This window comes from Phocoena phocoena, chromosome 10, assembly GCF_963924675.1.
Source record: "Phocoena phocoena chromosome 10, mPhoPho1.1, whole genome shotgun sequence".
NCBI lineage: Eukaryota > Metazoa > Chordata > Mammalia > Artiodactyla > Phocoenidae > Phocoena > Phocoena phocoena.
This window is the reverse complement of record NC_089228.1, coordinates 57,120,017-57,147,187: the sequence shown is the minus strand read 5'-3', so window position 1 is coordinate 57,147,187 and position 27,171 is coordinate 57,120,017. Positions and strand designations below refer to the sequence as shown.

Here is a 27,171-nt window from a genome sequence, read left to right as displayed (position 1 = left end):
CTATACCAAAAACCTAAACAAACAAACAAATAAAATGGACTGACAGATCCCTAGGACAAATGGTAAAAGCAAAGCTATACAGACAAAATCACACACAGAAGCATACACATACACACTCACAAAAAGAGAAAAAGGGAAAAAAATATATATATAGTTGCTCCCAAAATCCACCTCCTCAATTTGGGATGATTCGTTGTCTATTCAGGTATTCCACAGATGCAGGGTACATCAAGTTTATTGTGGAGATTTAATCTGCTGCTCCTGAGGCTGCTGGGAGAAATTTCCCTTTCTCTTCTTTGTTCACACAGCTCCCAGGGTTCAGCTTTGGATTTGGACCCGCCTCTGTAGATCGCCTGAGGGCGTCTGTTGTTTGCTCAGACAGAACGGGGTTAAAGGAGCAGCTGATTTGGGGGCTCTGGTTGACTTAGGTCTGGGGGAGGGAGGGGTACAGAGTGTGGGGCCAGCCTGCGGAGGCAGACACCAGCATGACATTGCGGCAGCCTGAGGCACGCCGTGTTTTCTCCCAGGGAAGTTGTCCCTCGATCATGGGACCCTGGCAGTGGCAGGCTGCACAGGCTCCCAGGAGGGAAGATGTGGATAGTGACCTGTGCTTGCACACAGGTTTCTTGGTGGCTGCAGCAGCAGCCTTAGCGTCTCATGCCTGTCTCTGGGGTCTGCACTGATAGCCACGGCTTGCGCCCGTCTCTGGAGCTCCTTGAAGCAGCACTCTTAATTCCCTCTCCTCGCGCACAAGGAAACAAAGAGGCAAGAAGAAGTCCCTTGCCTCTTCAGCAGCTCCAGACTTTTTCCCAGACTCCCTCCTGGCTAGCTGTGGCACACCAGCCCCCTTCAGGCTGTGTTCACGTAGGCAACCCCAGTCCTCTTCCTGGGATCCGACCTCCGTAGCCCGAGCCTCAGCTCCCAGCCCCCGCCCGTCCCAGTGGGTGAGCAGACAAGCCTCTCAGGCACCGATCCTCCATGCGGGAATCTCTCCGCTTTGCCCTCTGCACCCCTGTTGCTGTGCTCTCCTCCGTGGCTCCAAAGCTCCTGCCCCCCAACGCCACCCCCATCTCTGCCAGTGAAGGGGCTTCCTAGTGTGTGGAAACGTCTTCCTTCACAGCTCCCTCCCTGAGGTGCAGGTCCCGTCCCTATTCTTTTGTCTGTTTTTTTCTTTTGCCCTACCCAGGTACGTGGGGAGTTTCGTGCCTTTTGGGAAGTCTGAGGTCTTCTACCAGCGTTCAGTAGGTGTTCTGTAGGAGTTGTTCCACGTGTAGATGTATTTCTGATGTATTTGTGGGTAGGAAGGTGATCTCCACGTCTTACTCTTCCGCCATCTTGAAGCTCCTCCCTCTGGATCTGTTTCTGTTTTATTTTTTTCTTGGTTATGCCTATTTTCCTACTTCATTATATTCCAAATAATTTGTGGATGTCAGATATTGTGCATTTCTCATGGTTAGGTGCTAGGTTTTACTGTATTTCTTTTAGTAGTACCAGACTTTCTTCCAGCATGCAGATACTTGAAGTCAGTTTAATTCTTTCAAGACCTGCTTTCAAATTTTTTTTTTCTAGCAGATCCACTGCAGCCTTTAGTGTAAAACTAATTTAGACCTACTATTAAGGCAATACCCTTCTGAGACCTCTATCTAATGCCCTATATGTCACAAGGTCTTTCCACTCTGACTGGTGGGAACACATCCTATTCTCAGTCTTTGTGTGAAATCCAGGAATTGTTTACCATACTGCTTTCTGGTGGCTATTTATCAAGCCTCAGGTAGTTTCCTGTCACACATACCCAGACTAGTACCCAGCCAAAGATTTAAAAGGACCCTTCTTCAGACCTTTAGAACACTCTCTGTGTGTAGCTCTCTACTCTCTGGCACTCTACATCTTAAATCCTAACCTACTAGGCCTCCCCAAATTCTAAACTGTCTCCTCAACTCTGAGAGCCTGCTACACTCTGTCTGGGTTCCTCATGCTGTGGCCTGGAAACTGTCTCACAGGGATGAACTCAGGACCACAAGGGTCATCTCACTTGCTTCCCCTCTCTCAGAGCTCAGCATCCTATGCTGTCTGTTGTCCACTGTCTGAAAATTACTGTTTCATATATCTTGTGCAGTTTTCTAAGTGTTTAAAATTGGAGGGCAAATTCAATTCCTGTTATTCCATCATGTCCAGAAGCAAAACACCTGTGTAATCTCTTTTTGGAGAGTGGGGGGAAGAAAGAAGGGACTTCATAGCAATTTCTGGGATACAGATTGGAGTTAAAACCAAAATAAACCCAATTCTGTGGCATAAAACTTTTCTAGGCATAATTACTCTATGAAAAAGTTACAAATATTTTCTCCACCAAATTTATTTTCAAACCACTATATTTAGACTTCATATTTCAGACCTCAGCTTGAACATTAAACCACCTAGCCAGGTGAACAGATAAACATACTTACAGTCTAGTAAGCCGCATTCCTATAAAAAATATGGTGTGCCTTTTTATTCAGAATGAAATAGAGAAGCATACTGATCCACTCACAAAATAACAGCAAAATACTTCTCAACTACCAATGTCATCAAAGTCCACTAACGATGCTTTCTAAAATTACTGATTTTTCCTTCACCAGCGACATATTTTTTTTAGCTATATGACCACTTAATAGCTTATTAGGCCATCAGTATCTCTTAGTACTGGCTAAGAGATTCCCATCATTTAGCCTAAGTTGAAATTTCTCCATCTATATAATGAAAACAATAATACCTATCTTTAATTTTTTAAAACTGCTGAGAAGGTTAAGTCAAAGCACGTTGTCAAGGGCTTGGTGGAATACTTAGCAAAGAACTGGCACTTAATATTTTACTAGGCCATCAGTATCTTCTTTCTTATGATCATGACATAAGCTGTAGTATACACAGTAATTCTTTCCCTCTTTACCTCGTCAAAAGAACTTTCCTTCAGCACAGCACACAAGTGCCTGAGGGGGTGCAGCTCACATGGCTCCTCGAAAATGCACACACTAGGACCTATGGCGTAGATGGCCATATGGGCCACGATGTCCTAAAAAACCAGTGACGCCCTACATGTCAACTGAGTGCAATGTCCTGCTCAAGCCGCACAGCTATTTTTTTGGGCTCTCGCCTTTCCAGCTTTCAGGGGCACTTAAATAACTACTAATCTTTATGATCAGATAATAATTCATTTTCCTCTACCATATGCCTTTTTTGCCTTCTGAGATTCCCATCATTTCCTCTGTCTACTGGCACTTCTTTATTGCTCTGCTTTCAAACAAAACTTCTGTCCTTCTGAAGACAATACTATTAAATCAAAGCACTCTTTTCTGCACAGATAACCAAGTAATCCTGCTTTATGGATAAAAATCTTCTGGCATAAAATGTATTTAAGAATGAAAAAAAATTTTTCAATCTCTTCCAGGAGCCTAAGGATTCCAGATATTTGTTCATTGCATATGTTAACTGTGAAATATATAATAGAGAAAAGGAAATTAAAAACCCTCCTAAATTGCATTTTAAGTGTCAATACTCAACATTTACAATTCCAAGGCTGGAATACAATAAAGAAACCAAAGCCCCTTACTTTTTTCACTCATCCTAAGTAGATCTTAACCTATCAACTAAGCATTTTTCTTGTAGAAAAAATATTCTTACTTCAATTAGTATTCCTCAATGCATATACTGTGTCTGAGTTATAGCAGAAATACAATTTTAAAAAGGAAATATTTAATTAAAAAAAAAAAAACTTTCCAGGAAAGAACCTTAAACTGTTAATGGAGAACCTTCCATTCTCTTACCGTAAGAAGGAGATTCCCGTCCATCTTCTCTGTCTGAGTCTTTGTCTTTTCTTCTCCGGTGGTGATGTTTGTGTCCACGATGCCTGTGACGCCTGCGACTCTCCTTACTAAATGGGACGTGGACACCTATATACACAGCTCGATGACCTGGTAAAATGTTCGGAAACATTACTGGCAGACCTCATTTTATTGCACATCACAGATACTGTGTTTTTTTCAAATAGGTTTGTGGCAACCTTGCATTGAACCAATGTATCAGCACTATTTTTCCAACAGCATTTGCTCTCCTCCTGTCTCTGTGTCATGTTTTGACAGTAATTCTTGCAATGGTTCAAACTTTTTCATTATTATTATATTTTTTATGGTGGCCCATGATCATTGATTTACTATGGTGATTGTTTGGAGGCACCACAAACCATGCCCATATAAGATGGTGAACTTAATCGATACATGTTGTATGTGTTCTGACTGCTCCCCTGACCATCCGTTCACCCATCTCTCTCCCTCTCCTTGGGCCTCCCTACTCCCTAAGACACAGCAATGCTGAAATTAGTCCAATTAAAAACCTTACAACAGCCTCTAAGCGTTCAAGTGAAAGAGTCGCACATCTCTCACCTTAAATCAGAAGCTAGAAATGATTAAGCCTAGTGAGGAAGGCATGCTGAAACTGGCATAAAGCCAGGCCCCTTGTGCCAAACAGCCAAGAAGTAAAAGCAAAGGAAAAGTTCTTGAAGGAAATTAAAAGTGCTACTCTAGTGAACACACAAATGATAAGAAAGTGAAACAGCCTTACTGTTGATAAGGAGAAAGTTTTACTGGTCTGGATAAAATGTAGACAAAACAGCCTTCTATTGGAAGAAGATGCCATCTAGGGCTTTCATAGCTAGAGAAGACAATGCCTGGCTTCAAAGCTTCAAAGGACATGCATGCTAATGCAGCTGGTGACGTGAAGCTGAAGCCAATGTTCATTTACCATTCTGAAAATCCTAGGGCCCTTAAGAGTCATGCTCAGTCTATTCTGCCTGTGCTCTATATATGTATTTTTTTTCCTTCCTTCCTTCCTTTCCTTCCTTCCTCCCTCCCTCCCTCCCTTCCTTCCTTCTTTCCTTCCTTCCTTCTGAAAATCCTAGGGCCCTTAAGAGTCATGCTGAGTCTATTCTGCCTGTGCTCTATATATACTTTCTTCCTTCCTTCGTTCTTTCTTTTGTATTTAACTTTAGTTGATTTACAATATTGTGTTAGTTTCACGTGTATAGCTTCAGATTCTTTTCCATTATAGGTTATACAAAACCTGGAAGACAGCGCATCTGTTGACAACAGAGTTTACTCAATATTTTAAGCCCACTGTTGAGACCTACTGCTCAGAAAAAAGATTCCTTTCAAAGTATTACTGCTCATTGACAAGGCACCTAGTTACCCAAGAGCTCTGATGGAGATGTACAAAGAGATTAATGATGTTTTCATGCCTGGTAACACAACATCCATTCTGCAGCTCATGGATCAACGAGTCATTTCAAATTTCAGGTCTTGAAGGCTATAGCTGCCATAGATAGTGACTCCTCTGATAGATCTGGGCAAAGTTAATTGAAAACCTTCTGGAAAGGATTCACCATTCCTTCCCAGATGCCATGAATAGCATTCATGATTCATAGCAAGAGGTCAAAATATCAACATTAACAGGCATTTGGAAGAAGCTGATTCCGGCCCTTGTGGATGACTTTGAGGGGTTCAAGACTTCTGTGGAGAAAGTCACTGCAGATGTGATGGAAACAGCAAAAGAGCTAGAATTAGAAGTGGAGCCTAAAGATGGGACTGAATTGCTGCCAGCTCATGATAAAACTTGCTTCCTACTGATGAGCAAAGAAAGTGGTTTCTTTGGATGAAATCTACTCCTGGTGAAGTTGCTGTGAAGATTGTTGAAATGACAACAAAGGATTAGAATATTGCATAAATTTAGTTGATAAAGCAGAGCCAAAGGCAGGGTTTGAGAGGACTCTAATTTTGAAAGACATTCTACTGTGGGTCAAATGCTATCACACAGCCTTGCAGGCTACAGAGAAATCATTCATGAAAGGAGGAGTCAATCAAAGTGGCAAACTTTATTGTTGTCTTATTTTAAGAAATCAACCCCAACCTTCAGCAACTATCACCCTCATCAGTCAGCAGCCACCAACATCAAGGCAAGACCCTCCACCAGCAAAAAGATTATGACCTGCTGAAGGCTCAGATGATGGTTACCATTTTTTAGCAATAAAGTATGTTTTAGTTAAGGCATGTACATTGTTTTTTAGACATAATGCTAGTCACACTTTAAACAGACTACAATATAGCATGAACATAACCTTTATATGCACTAGGAAACCAAAAAAATTCATGTGACTCACTTTACTGCAATATTCACTTTATTGCAGTGGTCTGGAACCAAACCTGCAGTATCTCTGAGTATTGCTAGTATTAGTTTTCCAAAAAGGAAAAAAAGTAACATACACAAAAGTATACAAAATTTACTATGATAAAAAAGAATTATGGGGCTTCCCTGGTGGCACAGTGGTTGAGAGTCCGCCTACCGATGCAGGGGACACGGGTTCGTGCCCCGGTCCGGGAAGATCCCACATTCCGCGGAGTGGCTGGGCCCGTGAGCCATGACCGCTGAGCCTGCTCGTGCTCCGCAACGGGAGAGGCCACAACAGTGAAAGGCCCGCGTACCGCGGGAAAAAAAAAAAAAAAAAAAAGAATTATGTATAAGTTCATGTAATTAACAATGCTAGTCTCCTGTTACTTCTCTTATTTTACAGAGCACCAAGGGCTGTTATACCAAGGGCTAATTACACCAAGGGCTAATACCATCAACTGATAAATACACTAGATACACAGGTTACTTTAAAAAAATGGGTTTTTTTTCCATTTCAGGAAGCAAATGTGGAGAACACTTATTTGTGTCTCTTTCCACCTCTTTTTGTAAAGCAATGGCCCCATTCAGCTGTCACAGAAGACTTTAACTCAAAAATGTAGGTCTCAAAAAGACCCCAAAATAAGTCTATCAAAACATCTGCCACGAACACCACCTTAAGCAAGTGTTCAGGGTTAACATAACAGGGTAAGTTATGTCGATAACAGGCTAAGTTATGTCAATAACACCTGTCCACAGGTGAGAGGGGCACATCACATGTGGTAAGCTCCTCACATACCCATGATCTGGGCTATGAGATTATAATGTCACAGTGTGACATTAGACAAACCCACATTTTGGAACATTCTATTAGTATCTAACCACTACTCTTCCAAATGTCAAGGTCATGAAAAATGGGGAAAGATCTAGAAATTGTCATAGATTACAGGAGACTAAGGAGACCTGACAACTAAGTGTCCTATCACAACCTGAGCTGTTCAACGGGATCCTGGGACAGAAAAAGAACATCAGTGGGAAAACTAGTAAAATCTGAATAAAATCTGTAGTTTAGTTAGTAGTATTGTATCAATGTTAATTTCTTCATTTTCATAAACTTACACCTAAATAAAATGTTAACATTAGAAAAGGTTGGGTGAAACGTATACAGGGGACACTCTGTACTACCCTTGCAACTCTTCTGTAAATCTAAAATTATTTCAAAAAAAAGAAACAAAAAAACCATTTGTCAGGACTTCTTCCGGCTCAGGAAAACAGACTGGCAAATAACTCATTTGCTACACAATTCTATGCTGAGGTTTTCATAAGTACTTTAAAAGGCTGATTAACAGACATATAAAACGAACATTTAGATGACAACTAGTCATAACTGTGGCTTATTAGTCTGGCACGCTATAGTTTGCTCATAATTCAAATTACCTAGGCTGTTAGAAAAACAATTAAAGAATTAACTCATTTTATAATTGTGGCATTTCAATTTCCAAGATAAGTAATGGTAACCATCAGTAAAGTTTGAAAAGCATTCTGATATTTATATTTCAGGGAATGTTCTATTTGCAGATATGAGTAGTGGTTAAATGGGGTTTTGCTGTATTATTCTTCTTTAAACTATATTTAGAAAAGTGTTGAACACTCTTCTAAATGTATGCTCTACAATGACAACAACAAATATTTCAACAAATAATAGGTGAAGGACACTAACAAACATTCATTAGTAATTTATCCTGCTAATCAAGTTATTTTAAACAAACTTACTTTCTAGTTCTTCTTTTTCAAACTTGGTGTTCACAGTTGAGCTGGTTTTGCCAAGATCTACAACAGCTTCTTCATCGGGACCCTAAAAAGAAATTATTCCCATTCACTCATGAAATCAATATATACTGAGGACCTACTTAATAGGGTGTGTTATTTGAGACAGCCAAAAATATGTAACAGATTGCCTTCCTCTCAAAGAACTGAATTCGTAATATAGCTAACTGTATTCTTTCAAAAGTATGTTTATAGGCGTTTTTTTTTTTTTTTTTTTTTACTCCACAGAAGACCATTCAAAAATCTCATGGAAAGAACTGAAATGACAAAGATTTTTCACTGGTCTTCTATGGAAGTTACTGGTAACTGGTACACATACTCACTTCAATGGAACAACCCTCCAGATCAGAAATTAAAGAAAATTGGGGATGAGGGAAACCCTTAGATATCAATATAGAATACTTTTCTTTCCTTCTTTTTTTTTTTTTTTTTTTTTTTGCTCCTAGGTACTCTTAACCAAAAAAAAAAAAAAAAAAACCACCCCGCTTATTAGCTCAGCTACATTGGATATTGGATTGGATTATGGTTAAACATATAATGATCAAAAATAAGCCCATAGACTTAACATGTAGTATCACTTTCACTCATAAGTTACCAAGAAACAATCAAAGTTATATGCACTTTTTATTTCTCTACAAAGGAAAAGCCATGCCAAAATGTAACCTCTAAGCAGAGTCCAGCTTTGAGTTGTGGAAGTCAACCTTTACAATTTTGTTCCATTCTTCAGCTCAACAAAAAGACTAACCATATTTACTGTAAAACACTACACAGACTATTTTTAAAAGAAAATTTTAGCTTAAATTTCCCTTCTCAACTTCTTAACTTTCAAAAGAACATTATACAATCCTCATTAACTACTTATTATGAACTTAGTATGTACAAGATCCTGCGTCACTGAGACAGATGGACGAAGCCCCTTCCCTTCAGAGGTCTTAATGTGAGCTGTGGCTCACACTGGCCTCATGCCCAGCAGGGCTCTGCAGCCTCACAGACCTTCACTGCTGATGGGCATGGCCAGCAGAGCCACCATGAGGTGGCCCTACAGGTGCACCCAGACTCAGTGGGCAAGAGTGATGAGGAGGACAGCACCTGCCACTTCCAGTTCCTCAGGGAAGTCTGTTCTGTCTTAAGTGACAAAGACGAGAGAGCAGCGTACAATGAGCAGGGGACAGTGGATAAGGACTCCGCTGTACTCAACCAAACCTGGGACTAGGACACACACTGGAGGAGGACACTCAAGGTTCTGAAAAGATAGGCAAAGGTTCTGAGGAAGAGCAGACTGATGTGACAAAGGCCTATCTGAACTTCAAGGGTGACATGGATCAGTTTGTGGAGTGTGCATGTGTGTAGTACAGAGGAACCCAGAATATGGAACCTCATTTGGCAAGGCATTCATACTGGAGAAATCCTGTCCCACAATGCCTCTGTCAAAGGATCAAAGCAAGAGATGAACGGAAGGGAAAGGATGGCCCAGGAAGAGGCTAAAAAAACACAGAAATGAGCAGAAAGGAGCCAGGGCTTGATGAAGAGGTAGATGACCTAATCAGCCATTCAGGGCAGGCAAAAGATGGGCAACTGGAAATGAATGATATTCCTGCTCAGAAAGAAGCAAAGTACTACAAACCTCCCAAAGGAGAAGAGGAAAAAAACCCCAACAGCTTTCAAGAAAGAAAAGAACTAATCTAATTTGTTCTCTTTCATGGTCTTTACGCTTTAATTGATAACTTTATAGTACTCCACTATCAGTTTTCTAGAAGGAAGTTATTTTATCCATCAGATGACAGTTATTTTTCCCCATGGTCTCCGTGGTTGCTCACTGCCTAGCACTTCCTCTCCACTTAAAACAATAAACCAGAAGGACATATAACGCAGTCAGCTTCTCACCACTTTCCATGTCCAAGCATCAATTGGAGGGCCAGTTTGTTTTAGAAAGGATCAAACAGGAGTTTGGGTAAAATGATCTTTTAAGGTCTCCTCTAACTCTTGACCTTAAAATATCTTACTTTTTGGGTATAGGTTTTTTTTTTTCAGTGCATACAAAATAAATTCATATACAATTATTCCTTGCTATCCAAACTCTCAGTGTCTTAATTCTTATATCTTAAAACTCAGGAACTGAATCAATTTGATTAAATTTTCAAATATATTCCCTACTATCCAAACCCTCACTATTTGCTACCCGAAAACTCAGAAACAGACACAGTATATTAAGAAAATGCAGATCTCAATATCCAAACTTACTTTCTGAATGAAGGCTAGATATCCAAACTGTAGAATCAAATAGACCTGGATATCAAGAGGTCTTGTATATGACTCTAAAGGACTGGGATTCAATTTAATACAGGAAACTCAGAAGCTAAATGACTTGCTAAGGCTTTACATCTAAAGGACTGGGAAACAGGCTGTGTAGATCATTATACATTTTCATATAGTAGACTAAGAAAGAAGAGACAGCTGTATGTGTGGTAACCTACCTCACAGCAGTCACACTCCCTTAATATTGAGGAAAGGCTAAAGTAGGAAACACACACACACATACAAGAATGAAGAACTAATCATTACCATCCATTAAGCATGCCACACTCTAAAACCATTCCTCCAATAATGTCATGCTATTTAGTCACTAAGCATGCACAGGTAGGTACAAAAAAGAAGCTGCCTCTCAAAGAAAAGACACAGATGTTGTATGATCCAAGAGGTAGCACACTGTGTATTCTAAAAGGGATTAACTGCTCCCATTCCAAACTTTCGTTTCAACACAACTGCCAAGGAAGCAAAACAATATACTTATCTCTCATCCTTAACAAACAAACAAAAAAACCTCTTTTATTCCTATGCAGATGTACTTACATGTTTAGATGTACTAACACTAATCAGCTAACACTATGAAACAGCTGAAGTTGGGCAAGCTCACAATATTTATTTAAAATACACATACTCTTTGACCTGTAAACATCTATCACAGAAAAATACTGCCACGTGTGCCAAAAGGGGCATGTAAAAAAGAGGATGTCCATCTATTCATTTTCTCATGGTCCACTCACCTTGCTCTCCTTAGATACCCTCTTTGAAGCCTGGAGTAAGTGACTCAAAGCCAAGTGAATATATAATTTTATTGTTACTGTTTGGGTTTTCAATGAGAATGCTTTCATGCGTAACTTGTAGAAAAAACTAAGGTTAAAATTTTTGAAGTCTGGAAAATTTACAACACTGTTTAAAACAAACAAACAAACAAAAAACAGGGAGGGGGTATCTGCATTTCTCCCTTCCCTTAAAAACATTATCTACTTTTCAACAACTGTGAAACATGAATCAGAAAGGCACACACATTGCCCATCTCAACATATTACAAGTAATTCATCGAAATATGCAGGTGCATATGGCTATATATTGAAAATATATATATTTTCTGAGGGATAAATATATCCCTCAGAATGAAGGGATTGACGTTTCAAGGTAGAAATACACTTCTGAAAAAACACTGCATTTTTAATTCTATCACCTTAGGATAAGCTTTAAGCCATGTTTCTAAATATAGATCTAGTTAAGACACTATATAAAGTACAATTTTATTTGAGTTCCTTTTTGAAATAGATGTAAAAAATACATGTAAATATTTAAAAGGTTAAACATCAAACCACTGACACTGTGTCACACGGATGGCTGGGGAAGCAGAAACAGACAACCCTGTAGTGTTTAATTTTCTGTTAACAATAAAAATGTAATTTTGGTAATTTTTAAAAAGAATAAATTCAAGTTTCAATTTAATGTGTCAGTTACTTTTAAATCTGTATCTAGAAAAAACTCTTCTTCATTTTTTAACTCCAAGAATATAGTGGAAAACTAAAAATAGCAAAAGCAAAGAGCCACCCCTGACATCAAAATGTTTTCGTTCCTAACCTCAGATGAGTAAGCCACACAAGCCAGTCCTTATAAAGCCTACCTAAAATGAAATAAAGCCAAGGCACTGGGAAAACTCAAATACACGGAAGAATAAAAAGGCACCCTAAGTATACCAATGCAAGATTGACTCACTCTAATCTTAAGAAAATTATTTTGCCTTGGTTTCAATTTTTTTATAAAATAAGGTAACTATCCAGAATACAACTGCTCTACAACACAGAAGACAACAGATTTAAGAATTATCTATATAAGATCACTAAGAAAGTTTAAATTCTCTTTATATGAAATAACAAATGTGCAAGGTTATTTACTGCAGCTTGTAACTGGAAAAGACTGGAAACCATCCCCAGGGGCCCTTAAAAGAGGAATGGCAATGTATTTGATGGAATACCAAGCTACTAAAAAAAATTAAGATGCTATATACTGACATGAAAAATATTTAAGACCTATTATAAAATGAAATACACACAAGGTAGAGAACCACACGTACAGCATACTACTTTCTGTATAAGAAAGTCCCTAGAAGAGGAATATCTGAATTTACACAATGAACACTGAAACTGAAAGGACATACAAGCAAACAGTATAACTGGTTACCTCTGACTTCTGGATTTATTGTTTTTCTTATATTGCTTTGATTTATTTTAACCATGTGAACACAGAGGTAGACAAGTATAAAAATCTTTTGAAAGCCATGTCACCTATCTACTTGGTCCTCATCTACAAGTGTTACTTGCCCTTGAAAGAGCTGTGAGGCGAGGTGCCATGTGAGTGTGCCAAGCACAAGGGCACAAGCACAGAAGAGGCCCACATTTTACTGAATCTAAATAAGGAGACTAAAAATGCTTTCTCATCTACCATACAGCTTTAAAACTAGATTAATTAGCAAAGTCTTAACAATTACAGAAACAAATACCTATTAATTTCCTAATTAACACTGATATGAAGATTCAAAATATATCCTGAAATAGTATTGTGGTTGTATAGGAGAATTATTCATAGGAAATGCGTTCCTAAGCATCTAGGATGAAATGCCAAGAGAAGGCAACTAACTCTCATAAGGATCTAGAACTGTATTACTTTAAGAGATTTTCAGATTTTATGATATATTATAAATTCAGACACACCTAGAGAGTTTGTTAAAATTCAGTTTCCTGTGCCCAGTGCTGACCCAGTAGTTTAGGTGGAGCCCAAGCACCCGTATTTTCAATAACCTCTGTGTGATTCTGCTGCACGCCAGTCTGCACACTATGTCCTCAGTTATGTTACAGACTTAAGCTATATATATTTAAAATGCTCTTCAAGAGAGGCTGCTTCCTGCCCTTAACCATTTTAGGAGGCCTTATAGGGACCACTCTCACTTCATTCACATTGTTCTAATCCTTCAGAAAATGAAATATACATTCCAATTCACAAGAAAACACTGTAAAGTTACTATATACTTTCACTGCATTACAAGCAACCCTAAATCTATTTCTTCCAAATATTGCCAATTCCCAATCTTATCCCACCTACTACCAAGAGTTGAACTTAATATTAAAAAAACTTTAAATTTATGGGCAAAACGCTTAAGGGTAAGCAAATAATCTTTCCTAATCCAGGTAAAAGGAGAAATCATCAGTGAATACTGTTTCACAAAATAAAAAGCCAAAGAATGATATTCATAGTTTCTAAAGAATTCACTTGGCATTTTTTGATTGATTCATTACTCTAAAATAGGTGGAAGAGACGTAAAAGGTATATGGAAAATTAAAGCAATTTAAAATGACAAATTTTAAACTCAGGCAATCATGTGATTCCGACAGAAAAAAATTTAAAACCCTGGGAAAAATGCTTTGTCACCAGAGGAGGAACTGGATAGATTCAGATACTGGAACACAAAGTTTCAGAAATTTTTATTTTAAATACACACCCTAAGAAAAAGTTACAAAGGGAAAAAGTGAAGAGGTCAAAGAATATAAGAGCAAGAGAACTCAAAGAAGTGTGAGGTGTAAAAACTCACAATTGACAGATTCCAATAATAAAGAAGATTATTAGTGAAACACTATTGTCAGAAACTTCATTACAAAGCACAAGAGTCATGGACAAATGGAAAGCCTCATTAGGGTCTATCTGAAATTATAAATCACAAATATTTATGGCACTCTTGCTATGAGGAGATACTTATATTCATTCCAAGTTCTAACTCAACACACACATACCAAAAAACACATAGGAATCACTTACTTTAGGTTATCGAGTATATATAAATTGATTAACAGAAATGAGGATAGTAATAAAATCTACTTCTGAAATGGGCTTTTAAAAAAACTACCTCAACTTTATCAGTAACTAAAATGTATAGAAAAGCACAGGCATTCTGCACAAAAGGAAAAACACACATACACAAAGATCCAGTAGATGTTTTATAGCAGAAGGTCTAGCAGGTATTCTGTCAAAATTTCCCAATTTCGGTCAGCCGGGGTTATCGTTAGCTAGGTATTTTTAGAATTCCATTGAATTTTTTTTTACCAAAAATCGACAAGAAAAAACCAGGGAATCCCTCAGCAATATGGTCTATTTGCCTATTCTTTCCCTGGTTAATACCCCTGACCGCATGAATCTGATGGACCATAAAAAAAAGTCTCATTTCCTTAAATAAAGACTAGGAGTTTGGACTCATCCATTCATTTAACAAATATCTACTGAGTGTATGTACACTATGTGCTGAGCATCATTCCAGATACTGAGGATACATCAGTGAATAAAAAACTGTAATATAATCAAATGGCCAGCTTATCAGTTAATTTACAGCTAAGGTAGGGCTCCCCATGATAAGAAATCAAGGCGTAAATGAATTATCTTCTCCACTCCTGATGAATAAATGAGGTCTCACAGACTCATAGGTATGGATGGGTTTTACTTTTCCATTTCAATCTTCTCATTTTACACACACACACACACACACCCCACAGAGCTTAAGGGACTTGTTCTTTATCCAGGAGACAAGAGACCAAGGTCACTGTAATACAGGCTGAGAATACACAGTACTTTATAGTATTTATTAAAACTTGTAATTATATATTTATGTAACTAGCTGCTTAACTGTTTCCCAGCCTGAACAATAAGCTCCAAGAAGAAGGGAATCATGTCCATTTTACTCACCACTGTCTCCTCAGCATCAAGCAGGGCCTGGGCCTTGGTTAAATACTCATTGACTGTTGTGTATATTCCAAAGGACAAGACACTGGGCTAAAAAATTTATATTGGATACACTTAAGGCCTCCTTATGAACACAATTAAAGCTTAAACACAGATAGGTACTCAACAGTTTGGAATTTAATCAATCAGTTTATAAACAAAAAAGCCCAGCACCAACACATGATAAAATCAAAATTCAATTCACTAGTAGGAATTCCCACCAAAATCTAATCTAAGTTTTGTATCAAACAGGTCTTACCAATATCTCTCATAGTCATTTATCCTGCCTGAAAAGCCAAAATTCACAATTTGTACTGTCTTGGTCAAATGATAAAAATGAGACATTAACATGCCAAAGGCATATTGGGGGAAAGAAGTGTTAAAAGATTATTTAACAATAAAGTCATAAACCTAGGCTATTATCCTCTTCTGACACCTGAGGTTTACAAAATCCATTATTAAAACAGCATCAGAAGATCCCTATCACAAAGTAATTTCTTCATTATAAGACATATGGCTATAGCCCAAAAGTAACACCTCCCATAAATTATGATTATTAACCATGTAATTTCAGTTATCAAATACTTCAGTTTAGCTTCAAAACATATTTAACCATTAAGACAAAGTAATTTCTTTCCTAGTATCTTAGCCATATAAAACTGCTTAAAGCCTCATTCAAGTAATACTAACTAATCAAAAAATGAATTCTATAGAATAATAAAAATGCTACAAACATTGTTAATACAACACAAGGATTTACTCCTTTCAGCAGATGACTTCCACAGCCAAGGACACAGAGGATGATACTATTCTAAGCCAGTGCTAGTAAGCCTGACATTTCTTCAAGCTTCACTATTAAACTCTGAAAGATTCAAACTTGTTCGTAAATAAAACACAAGATCATAACTGGGTACATACAGGTAACTTCTTCTCCAGCCGAAATCTTTCCATAGTGGTATATAAATGCCTTGTTTTTGATAGTGTAGTGCATCAAGTCCCTTGCAGAGTCCAGGGGCAGTGAGGACATAGCTGATTTAGGTCACTGGGCTTTACACAGATGAACCCTCTAAGTTGCTTTCATGGTACAACCAATCAGGGTCCTTTAAGTTACCTAATCTTCCAAGCTAATAACTACCACTTACGCAGGGTCAGAGCATAAGAGATCTGACAAGTAATACACACATTTAGTTATAACTGAAAATACCAAAAGAAGAATGTAGCAACCAGTTTTCAACTGAAACCTTTCTATAACAATTAATTCAAAAGAAAGCATACACTAAGGATATATGTAATGGGTGTGTGTATTTTTTTTTTTAGAGAATAAATTTTCAACAACATAGTTAAATCTAGCTCTTAATTTCATTTAAATTCAGGAAAGATCCAAATATATTTTCGCCTGAAGAGAGTTTTGCCTTTTTATCATTACTATATTTATACCAACTTATTGTAACCATATACTAATAACAGGATTAATAAATCATATTGTGGCTTTAATTATCATTTTACTCCCAATTAAGGATTCATATGGATAACAGCTAAAAGGGAAAAGGAAATGAGCAGCACCCCTCTAACCTTCGGACTCAAGATCTCTTTCCACCCTTAAAGACTACTTAAGACCTCAAAGGGCCTTTGTTTATAAAGTTTACCATCTATACTAACGATATTGGAAGTAAAACTAAGAAAACTTTAAAATATTTATTTAAATTCATTTTTAAAAATAAAGCCATTACGTGTTAACATAAATAACATTTTAGTTAAAAAAATTTTCAAAAACAAAACAAGATTTAGTGAGAATAGCTTTTACATTTTTTCAAATCTCTTAATATCTGACTTAAGAGAAGATGATTGGATTCTCATATCTACTTCTGTAATCAATCTCATATGATTTGTTATTTGGTTGAAAGATATGAAAAAAATCCAAGTTCAGACAAATACTCTATTGGAAAAGGGAGAAGTGTCCTAATACTCTTTTCAGGTGACTGGATATTCCTCTCTGATGTGTCACCAAACTCAACAAGTAGTCATTCTTAAGGTCTTTTTGCGGTACGCGGGGCTCTCACTGCTGTGGCCTCTCCCGTTGCGCAGCACAGACTTCGGACGCGCAGGCTCAGTGGCCATGGCTCAGGGGCCTAGCCGCTCCGCAGCATGTGGGATCTTCCCGGACCGGGGCATGAACCCGTGTGCCCTGCATCGGCAGGCGGACTCTCAAACACTGCGCCACCAGGGAAGCCCAACAAGTAGTCATTCTTAAAGGTTAGGTTGCAAGGTGGAATCTGCAACCATTTCAAGTGAATGTTTTACATACTGCTACATTAAAATCCATTGGTCTATCATATACTTTGAATGGATCTCTCATCCATTTGTAAAATTTCACACTTCATTATACAATATTTTTAAAAATCACATTTGTTAATATTATCAATAATCTCATAAGTTTTAAGTGTTGAGAACAGATACGTTTTTCAAAATTATAATTTTGTTTTATGAAAGCTAGACTCATTATCATTAGTAGCAAGTACCATGAGTTGTTTTTCTTGAAGTGACAGACTCACTTCATTTCTTTCTGAGGAAATATCTGTCAAATGTCAAGTCCGAATAACCATAGTTAGTTTGTCCGTTCTTTCAAGTAAAAATGGCATCCTGAGAAAAAAAAAGCAGCTAGAGGAGCTCACAATTCAATCAAACACACCAGAGCTTTTTCTCCAGACAACCCACCGTACCTCAGTATACAGATGTATTTCTATGCATGCTTCCTATTCTGTCATTTGGAATATTAAAGCAATGTATTCTCAAAGGCTCGGATTTAACAAAATAATAAGTTTTTACTGCTTCATCAAGGACATTCTTTTCTTCAGTGAACAGTTTTGTTTTGCTTTTAAACGGAGAGTGCCTGGTGGTGCTGCCTGGTGCCTCCCTGAGTCTCACCCAGCACTGCTCCCGCACCATCCGCACAAACTTCAACCCAGGGGAAAAAGGCAAGTAGTGTCCCAGTATTATTATGAAAGTAATTTTGATCTTGCAGATCCTCTGAAAGGATTTCAGGGACTGGCAGGGGTCCCTGAATAGCACTTTGAGAACGATTAAAAAATTCAGGTTTAAAATATAGAACTGGGCTTCCCTGGTGGCACAGTGGTTGAGAGTCCACCTGCCGATGCAGGGCACAGGGGTTCGTGCCCCGGTCCGGGAAGATCCCACATGCCGCGGAGCGCTGGGCCCGTGAGCCATGGCTGCTGAGCCTGCGCATCCAGAGCCTGTGCTCCGCAACGGGAGAGGCCACAACAGTGAGAGGCTCGCGTACCGCAAAAAAAAAAAAAAAAAAAAATATATATATGAAAAAAATAGAACTGAAGAATTGTAGGTGAATATTCTTTTCATTTTCTTTATGATGCTGTTTGTTCAATGAATATTTTAATGTGTATAGAAGGAGAGAAGATTAAAAAGTATTATCTTGTTATTCTGTTTTCTAGAAAAATGATAAAACATATTTATTATACCTATTATGTGCTGAAACTATGCTAAACATTATCATATATATTATACAGCACATTCAGATATTTCATTTTCTCCTCTCAGCTCTGACTAAAGCTCAGAGAAGTGAAGTCACTTCTCCAGAGTCCCAGAGCTAGTAGGCAGTGGATTTAGGACTCAAACCTAGTCCTTCTCAATTCATACTTTTCTTCTACTCCAACTACATATAATAAAATTTAAAAAAAAAATTTCAATAATAGTTGAATAAAACAAAATTCTAACTGAACACAGATGAATAAAATAAAATGTTTACTGAATTCAAATAAAATGTAATCTAAATTAAATCAGAAATATGTTCTGTGAATAGACAGACTTGCTTCCTGGTAAACAAATCAAACAAATGATAATTTCTATAGAAATATCTATATCCCAAAAGTAAAGTCTTACTACCAGCTAATCCTGTAGAACTTACTGACAACATGCACCAAATAACAAAATAAGAAGTTTAAATTGAAATAATATATATCAAACAAAAGAACACTTTATTTTATTTTATTTTTATTTTTTGCGGTATGCGGGCCTCTCACTGCTGTGGCCTCTCCGCTGCAGAGCACAGGCTCCGGATGCGCAGGCTCAGCGGCCATGGCTCATGGGCCTAGCCGCTCCGCGGCACGTGGGATCTTCCCGGACTGGGGCACGAACCCGTGTCCCCTGCATTGGCAGGCGGACTCTCAACCACTGTGCCACCAGGGAAGCCCAAAAAAACTTTATTTTAATCCTCCATGATCTATATGAAACAGTAGATACCAGGCAAAAGACATGACACAGCCTTCAAGTACAGTTTTGGTTTTAGTAAGCTTCTCTAAGAATTGGAAACCCCAGTGACATCAACAGCTACAATAAAAATTTTTTAATTTTTAAAAACTTCAACCTTTCTATGATTTACACTTGGCAAATGAACATAAATCTGAAGAAACAAATAAAAATAATGTATGTTATTCACTGATTTTTAAAATCCTCAATACATCAATCCTGGAGTAAAGAACATCTACAATTAGGTTCAAAACCAATTTCCACAATGACTTCTTGAAATTTACCTGCTGTGGAAATTCTTGGCCCTTGCCACTGGTATTTAAGAGCTTAATCTTCTGGTGTGGCACATGTCTCACGCCCACTGGATTACAAGAGCCCTCAGCATAGGGACTTAGGTAGAAGGAAGGGAGGGAGAGAAAAAGAAGCAGCTTAACAGGCCTCAGGGGAAAAGGAGGAATTCGGTGCATACAATTTTTTAATTTCCCAAATTGCAAAACAAAATGTTATTCATCAAAATACAGAAGATCCATCTTTCCAATATGTTACCTGTTATGACACTATCCTGGGCACTACTAAACCAATATTCAAATAACAATTTTAAATCAAGTTTTACCGGTTAAATAGAAAGGTAAAGTCAGTTTTAGTCTACTACTTTCTTGAAAAATAAAGATATTAACTCAACATATAAACTCAGGAATTTTAATCTGGCTAGTCCTTTAAAGATTTCTTTTCAGTTTTATTTTACAGCAATACTTAATCCTTTTAAACCAATCTATTGAGGTATGACTGGCATGTAAAAAGCTATACAATTTAATATATACAACTCGACTGAGTTTGGGGTAAGTATACACTCATGAAGCCATCACCACCTTCAAGACCACAGACATATCTGTCACCTCTCAAAGTTTCCTCCCAGCCCCATATTATCATTATTATTTGTGTGTGTGTGCCTGTTCATGTGCGTGTTAAGAACACTTAACTTGTCAGATCTACTCTTAAAAAATGTTAAGTATACAATGTGGTACTGTTAGCTATAGGCACTATGCTGTACATATTACTTATCTTGCTTAACTGAAACTTTGTACCCTTTGACCATCACCTCTTCATTTTCCCCACCTCCTAGTCCCTGGCAACCACCATTCTACTCTCTGTTTCCATGATTTTGACTATTTTAGATTCCACATATAAGTGAAATCAGACAGGATTTGTCATTCTGTATCTGGCTTATTTCACTTAGCAATAAATATGTTTACACGGATCAAAAAAGTCTCACTTGTTCCCTTGGTTTCTCTGCCCGATTTTCAACCTTTTCTCCATTTTTATAACACAAATATAAGTATATATGCATATACACTTACCAAAAAAGGTAGCTACATACAACTCATTGTTGTATACATAACTTTTTTCCACTTAAAAATCCTTGTTTTTTCTGCATCAGTATATGGAAACTACATTTTAATGTAATTTATTAAATTAACCTGTGTATGGTAGAAAAATTCAAGTCTTACAGAAGTGTTCCCAAATAAGCATTCCTCCCATCCCACTTCCACTGACCAGATATAACTACTTTCTGTTTCTGCCTTATAATTGTTCTTGGTTGACATCATAATTTTAAATAATGTACCATTTGAGACAATATCTGTTTATTCTACAAAAAGAAAAATTAGATTTTTTTTCACCCACATATACCTTTTTCACTTAAAATCTCCCTTCCACATCTCGGTTTTAATTAGATTTTCATTTTTATATCAAGATTCATAACACTTACATTCTCCATATTTATAATGAAGGCTTCTAAGCTGTGTCCTCTAGCTAATTCTAAAATTTTAAAACCTGTGCTCAAAAGCATTTGAAGGCACATGTGCATGCGCTACCCAGAAGTACATGGAGGTAATGCCCTGGTGGCCACCCCTCACCAGTGGGGTTTGGGAAGCTGATAAATGCTTTGCATGCCTCCTCCATCCCTCAGGCAGACAGGTCTGAGACACAGTACACAAGGGTCCTCTGAGGGTCTGCGGGACTGAGGGCCAGCCACACATTTCAATGGCCAGTCTCTCACTTATGCTCACAGAGGCTTCCTCGCATCTCTTTAATTCCCTGTCCCTCACTCTTGCTTCTTGATCTCACTTCACAAATAAATTACCTGCAGAGCCCTTGTCTCAGACTCTACTTCTGGGAAAACCCACGCTAACACATCCAACAAAAATGTATACATACATGCACCAAAAAGACATGTAAAAGAATGCTCATAGCAGCATTATTCATAGTAATATGAAACTGGAAATGATCCACATATCCAAAAACAAGAATACAAATAGATTGTGGTATATTCATACAATGTAATTCCATGAAACAGTGAAACTAAACAAACCACTGCTACAGGCAAGAACATGGATAAATCTCACATAATCTTGAGAGAAAAAAGCCAAACATATAAAACTATTCTTATGTTTTTAGTCAGGATAGTGTTACAGCAGGAGGGAGGAAGCAATGATGCGGAAGATGCTTAAGAGGGTCTTTCTGGAACGCTAGCAATGTTCTATTATTTCTCTTCTAAAGTGATAGTTACATGGATTTGTTTATTTTCTGATAATTGGCCACATTTACTATTTGTACATGTTTATGTACGTTTTACTTGTATTAAAAATAACTAAAATAAATAACTACATTATCACCAAGAAACAGAACAAGAACGAACTTTGGAAAATTAAAAATAAGATTTTCAATGTATAAAAGGGCTAAGACTTCGAAGATAAAATATTTCAAACAGTGTAATAAAAAGAAAAGTTGGAAAACATTAAAGATAAGAGAGATAAACAATCAACCAATTCACAAGGTTCAACTTCCAAATAGTATGAGAGCTAAAAAGGGTAAACAGAAAATGGATTAAAGGAAATTATTACCTAAAATAAACTATGAGAATTTGCTAGAATGAAAAAGAGATATGAGCCTTTAAACTGAGCAGGCCCTGAGTGACAAGTACATTATCTTAGGTAATAACTGTAGACTCTCAGGGAAATGTGGGTTTAAAAATGAATGTTATGGAAGGAAGTGGAGGAAGAGGACAGAGACTATTATCAAGTTGGAGTTATGAACACATTCTCTTGCTCAACCTCTCATATTTCCAGGAGCTTTTATAATTGCTTTTGTTTGTTTTACATTCCCTGCCTGTTATGGACTGAATTGTTTCCCCTAAAAATTTATTATATTGAAGTCCTAACTAAAAATAACAATAATAATAATAATTGGGAATTTTAGGATTACTTAAATACTATCTGATTCAGAATTCAAGATTAATGACTGGACCAACAGAAAAAGAGACCCTCTCAAACATTAAAGTCAAGTAGGTCCCTTTCCTTGTGACTTAAGTATAATGGGAATAAAAAGAACCTGCCTAAAAATGATGAGATTATTGACCAGTTAGCGAAAGCAAACATTATTAAAGTGCAAAATACTAAAGAGTTCACTCTTTATATGAGTCATAAGTCTCCACTATCTCTAGGATAATCCATCAATTTGTATGCTGTAGCTAATGTAACAAAGAAACAGAATTTTAAAAACCCAAAATTATCTTTATTTGCAGATGATATCATTGTGTACCTAAAATACAATAGATTCCACCAATTAGCACAAATGAAAAGATTCATTTGATGGCAGCCAGTTACAAGATAAATAAACACCAATAGCTTTTCTTTAAACTACAGATAGCAAACTAGAGATAGAGGTAGAAAAAGATCCTGTAAGGATTTTTGTCCTGTAAGGACAAAATGATAAACTACATAGGAATAAATTTAATCTAAAAAAACTATAAAATTTTATTGAAGGACACTAAATAATCTAAAGATACTCTATTCTCCTGGGTGGGTAGACTTTAAATATACCAAAAAAAAATAATAAAGCTTTCTATACTAATATAGAAATTATAAAGTGAATTGGAATCCCAAAGGGTTATGTTTATCTTTTTAAAATGATTTTGAAGTTTCCATAAAAACTAGAATTCTCAATAAAATCATGAAAAAAATAAGGGGGCACTATGCCTAATAAATATTCCAATATACCATAAAACTATGGTAAGCTAAACAGTATGGTACCAAAATGGAAACAATTCAGTATAGTAAATATTTTCAAGACAAAACAGAATGAAGAAACAGATTAAATATATATTGCAGGAAGGACCACTTGGCTCTCTAATTTGATGAAGCTGTCTACATCAAACCACAGGTAAAAATAAATTATAATGGATTAAAAAGATAATTTGAAGGGTAGTATTTAAAATTTAGAATAGTACTTTATATTACTGGAGTGGGGATGTATTCTTCAGCAAGATGAGAAACCTAGAAGTCATAAAGAAAAAGACTGATATAGATTTCTTTACTGTATTAAAAAAAAAAAATTCGGACTTCCCTGATGGCGCAGTGCTTATGAATCCACCTGCCAATTCAGGAGACACGGGTTCGAGCCCTGGTCCAGGCAGATGCCACATGCTGCGGAGCAACTAAGCCCGTGTACCACAACTACTGAGCCTGCACTCTAGAGGCTGCAAGCCACAACTACTGAGCCCACATGACACAACTACGGAAGCCCGTGTGCCTAGAGCCCGTGCTTCACAACAAAAGAAGCCAGTGCAATGAGAAGCCTGTGCACTGGAACGAAGAGTAGCCCCCACTCGCCGCAACTAGAGAAAAGCCCAGGTGCAGCAATGAAGACCCAATGTTGCAATAAAATAGACAGATATCTAGATAGATAGTATCTACAAAAAAATAAAAAATCCAACATTCGTCTAAAGCAAAGAAGACAATAAAGAGACAAGGTAGAACAAGAGAAAATATACGCAGTATAACAGACATGGCATTAAATATCTGTAATCAAGAAACTTCTTGATTTTACAGGGAAGTGAAAGGAATACAAAAATGGACAAAGAATGTGAACCAAGTAATTCCATTAAGAGAAAATACAAATGGCCAGTAAATAACCATATATTATGATGGATACTCTCACTGGTGGTTCAACAAATTTTATCCATCAGATTAGTGAAAAAAAAAAAAAAAAAAAGTCTAACATCTAAAGCTCACAAAGGCAGGGAGACACAGAGACACTCTCATACTTTCTAGTGGGAATGTAAGTTGCTCAAAACTTTCTGGAGAGTAAGCTAGCAAGAATTCATTTAAAATTTTGAGAATATCCTTTGTGTAGCAATATCACTTTTGGGTACCTACTCCACAGAAATTAAAACACCAAAATATAAAGATACGGTCAAGAATGTTTACTGTTCAAACTGGCAAAAACAGAAAACAACCTGAAAGTAAATAAATATGGGAATGGCTGGTTACCGTGGAATATTATGAAGTATAAAGAATGAGACAGAACTACAAGCTCCCAGTCAAGCGGTCAGGAATATATTGGTAAGGAACAAGCAAGTTGTAGAGTTATATGCTTACTATGATCACATTTTTATGTTTTACAAAGGATAAAATTATTCTAGGATAAGGTATTACTATCTTAAACATATAAAAGAATAAATTTAGGCCCTAAAATTAAGTAATTTTCCCAAGGCCCCACAGCTGTACGTGGAGAAGCTAGAATTTAAAATCATGTCGTCGCCTCCAGGGACATGCACTTTTCAGCAGGCCACTTACAAACATTATTTTTAATTCTCACTGTAAGAAACTCTGTAAGGTAAACTGGCTGATCATTTTCCAACCCAGGGCCATCTGACTTCACAGCCTAAGCTCTTTCCGCTAGGCCACATACCTTCCCCTAAGTTATATTACATGTAATTATATTTGCTCATCTGCCTTATTTTAGGGAATTATAAGTAAAATATAAAGTATTCAGTCACAAAAACATTCACCTAATTATTTCTGAATGCTTTAAATGTATTAGAAATTCAGTAACAGCTAGTAACTACCATAAAAAGCAAAAACTTTAACAAAATAAAATCAGCATCAATATTATAATAAATACGTGAAGATATTGTTTTAATTTGGTTTCCACAGAGGTATTTGAAGCAAGCAGCCAAGAAAAGAAGAAAAGCTCCTGTAAAACAAATGGAAAGCTGTCTAATTTTAAAACACGTTTCAAAGAGTAGCACTGCCAGTCCACACCTTTCACCGTTGCTAAATATCACCGCTCACACCAATTCAGTTTTCACCACCTATCACTAGTCTTCACCAGTGTAGTATAAGCTCTCCATCTGGTGGCCATCATTAGACATGTGGATTTTTTCTCTCACGCTGTGTTTATGATGAAGAGCAAAGAAACTGAGTTTGAAAAAACTTCCCTGACAGTTTTTCTTAAAAAACCTGGACATTTAATTTCATTCAAAAAACACTTAAATACTAAGAAGGTACAAAACTATTGAATAAATATTCCGTTTATATATTAGGATATTCAGGATATAGTGGAGTCAAATTCTTCATACGGGCATTTATACTTACCACTGAATACTCAACGTGTTACAGTGAAATATAGAATTCCAGTCATGTTTTTAACGCTGTTTCAAATACCTGTAGCATTTTGGAATTTTGTTTTTAAACATACTTTGAAGTATATCTGTAAATTTCATGAGAATTAAACAGTTGAAGAATCTAATTCACAGATAAAATATAGTTAACATAGGATAAAAATTGTCTGTTTTATCAAAAATTTTCCAGAAACATACACATCATGACAGAAAACGACAAGCGTACTTGGCAAAGTGTATCTGTATTTTTGTTAATAATACTCCACATTTAAATGTTAGGAAGAAAGAATATGTAGCTCAATTTATATTTACATTGAGAAAATATTAGTTTAGTTATAGTGTTCCTAAATATTAATTATTTTTCATTCTTGTAGGTCTCATCTTGGGCTACCATTAGCTAGGAAAATTAATCTAAGATATTAAAAAATAATCTGATTGGTAAGAATTTAAATACAACTGAAACTGGTTTAATACACAATTACCAAAGTCAAAATATGGCTTAATAAGTGAATTCAGATATATTTAAACTCAAGCTTTCAGCAGAAGTGAACTCCTCTCTCACTCCCTCTAAGACATTCAAAACCAGTGAGGGGTGATTTCTCTAAGTCCAAAAAATCCTCTGTCTTCTCTATTTTGAACCTTGTGACCTTTTTGCTCTATAATCCTTGAGTCTATGGACAGGGCTGCTCAGCTCTAGCACTGTTGGCTTTCGGGCTGGATATTTCTCTGCTGTGGGGTGGTCCTGTGCATTGCAGCATGGTCAGTAGAGTATCTGGCCTCTACCTACTCCACACAAGTAGCACACATAACGCTTCTCTCCCCAGTTGTGACAAACAAAATATATCCAGGAATTGTCAAATGCCCCTTAAGAAGTAAAAACACACCCCGACACTCACATCCATTTGAGAACCACTGCTTTAGAGATAACTGGGAGCTGCTACTCACTTCCAGCACTTTAAAATGCTGTGAAGAAAAAAAATTTACCAGATTCTTCCTCGTAAGTCACCATGAACGCAAACATAACCTAAAGCCTCCATCCTTTAATAAAAACTATATTTAGCAATGAACTCTACAGGAAGAAATGCATCTTTTTTTTTTTTTAAGAAATGCATCTTGAACTTGCATTTAGAGTTTCAGTGAAAGCTACCTGATCTCAGTGTATAGACATATAAATGATGTCATGTGGATAATTGTATTCTAAAAAATATGCCTACTGTAGTTTCAATATAACACTTTTAGCTAAAGGCGAGATAGAAATGTTTTTTAAATGCATACTTTTAAAACTTTACAGATCGAACACTCAGGTTTTTGAAATGCAGAGCACCTCTACA

The 27,171-nt window shown here is 36.9% G+C and overlaps 1 protein-coding gene and 1 pseudogene across 5 annotated transcripts in view; one reads left to right on the top strand and one right to left on the bottom strand.

The window, feature by feature from the left end:
* Positions 1-16,047, bottom strand: part of SLC4A7 (solute carrier family 4 member 7) — an 87,054-nt gene extending 71,007 nt beyond the window's left edge. For all 5 annotated transcript variants that reach the window (XM_065886200.1, XM_065886202.1, XM_065886203.1 and 2 more), the window contains exons 1-3: positions 16,015-16,047; positions 7,960-8,041; positions 3,798-3,944 (exon numbers count right to left, since the gene is read on the bottom strand). In XM_065886200.1, the coding sequence (XP_065742272.1) occupies positions 3,798-3,944; positions 7,960-8,041; positions 16,015-16,047 (262 nt within the window). The remainder of the gene's footprint in view (positions 1-3,797; positions 3,945-7,959; positions 8,042-16,014) is intronic.
* On the top strand, positions 8,877-9,699 carry LOC136128941 (dnaJ homolog subfamily C member 9 pseudogene; annotated as a pseudogene).
* Positions 16,048-27,171: the final 11,124 nt, after the last annotated feature.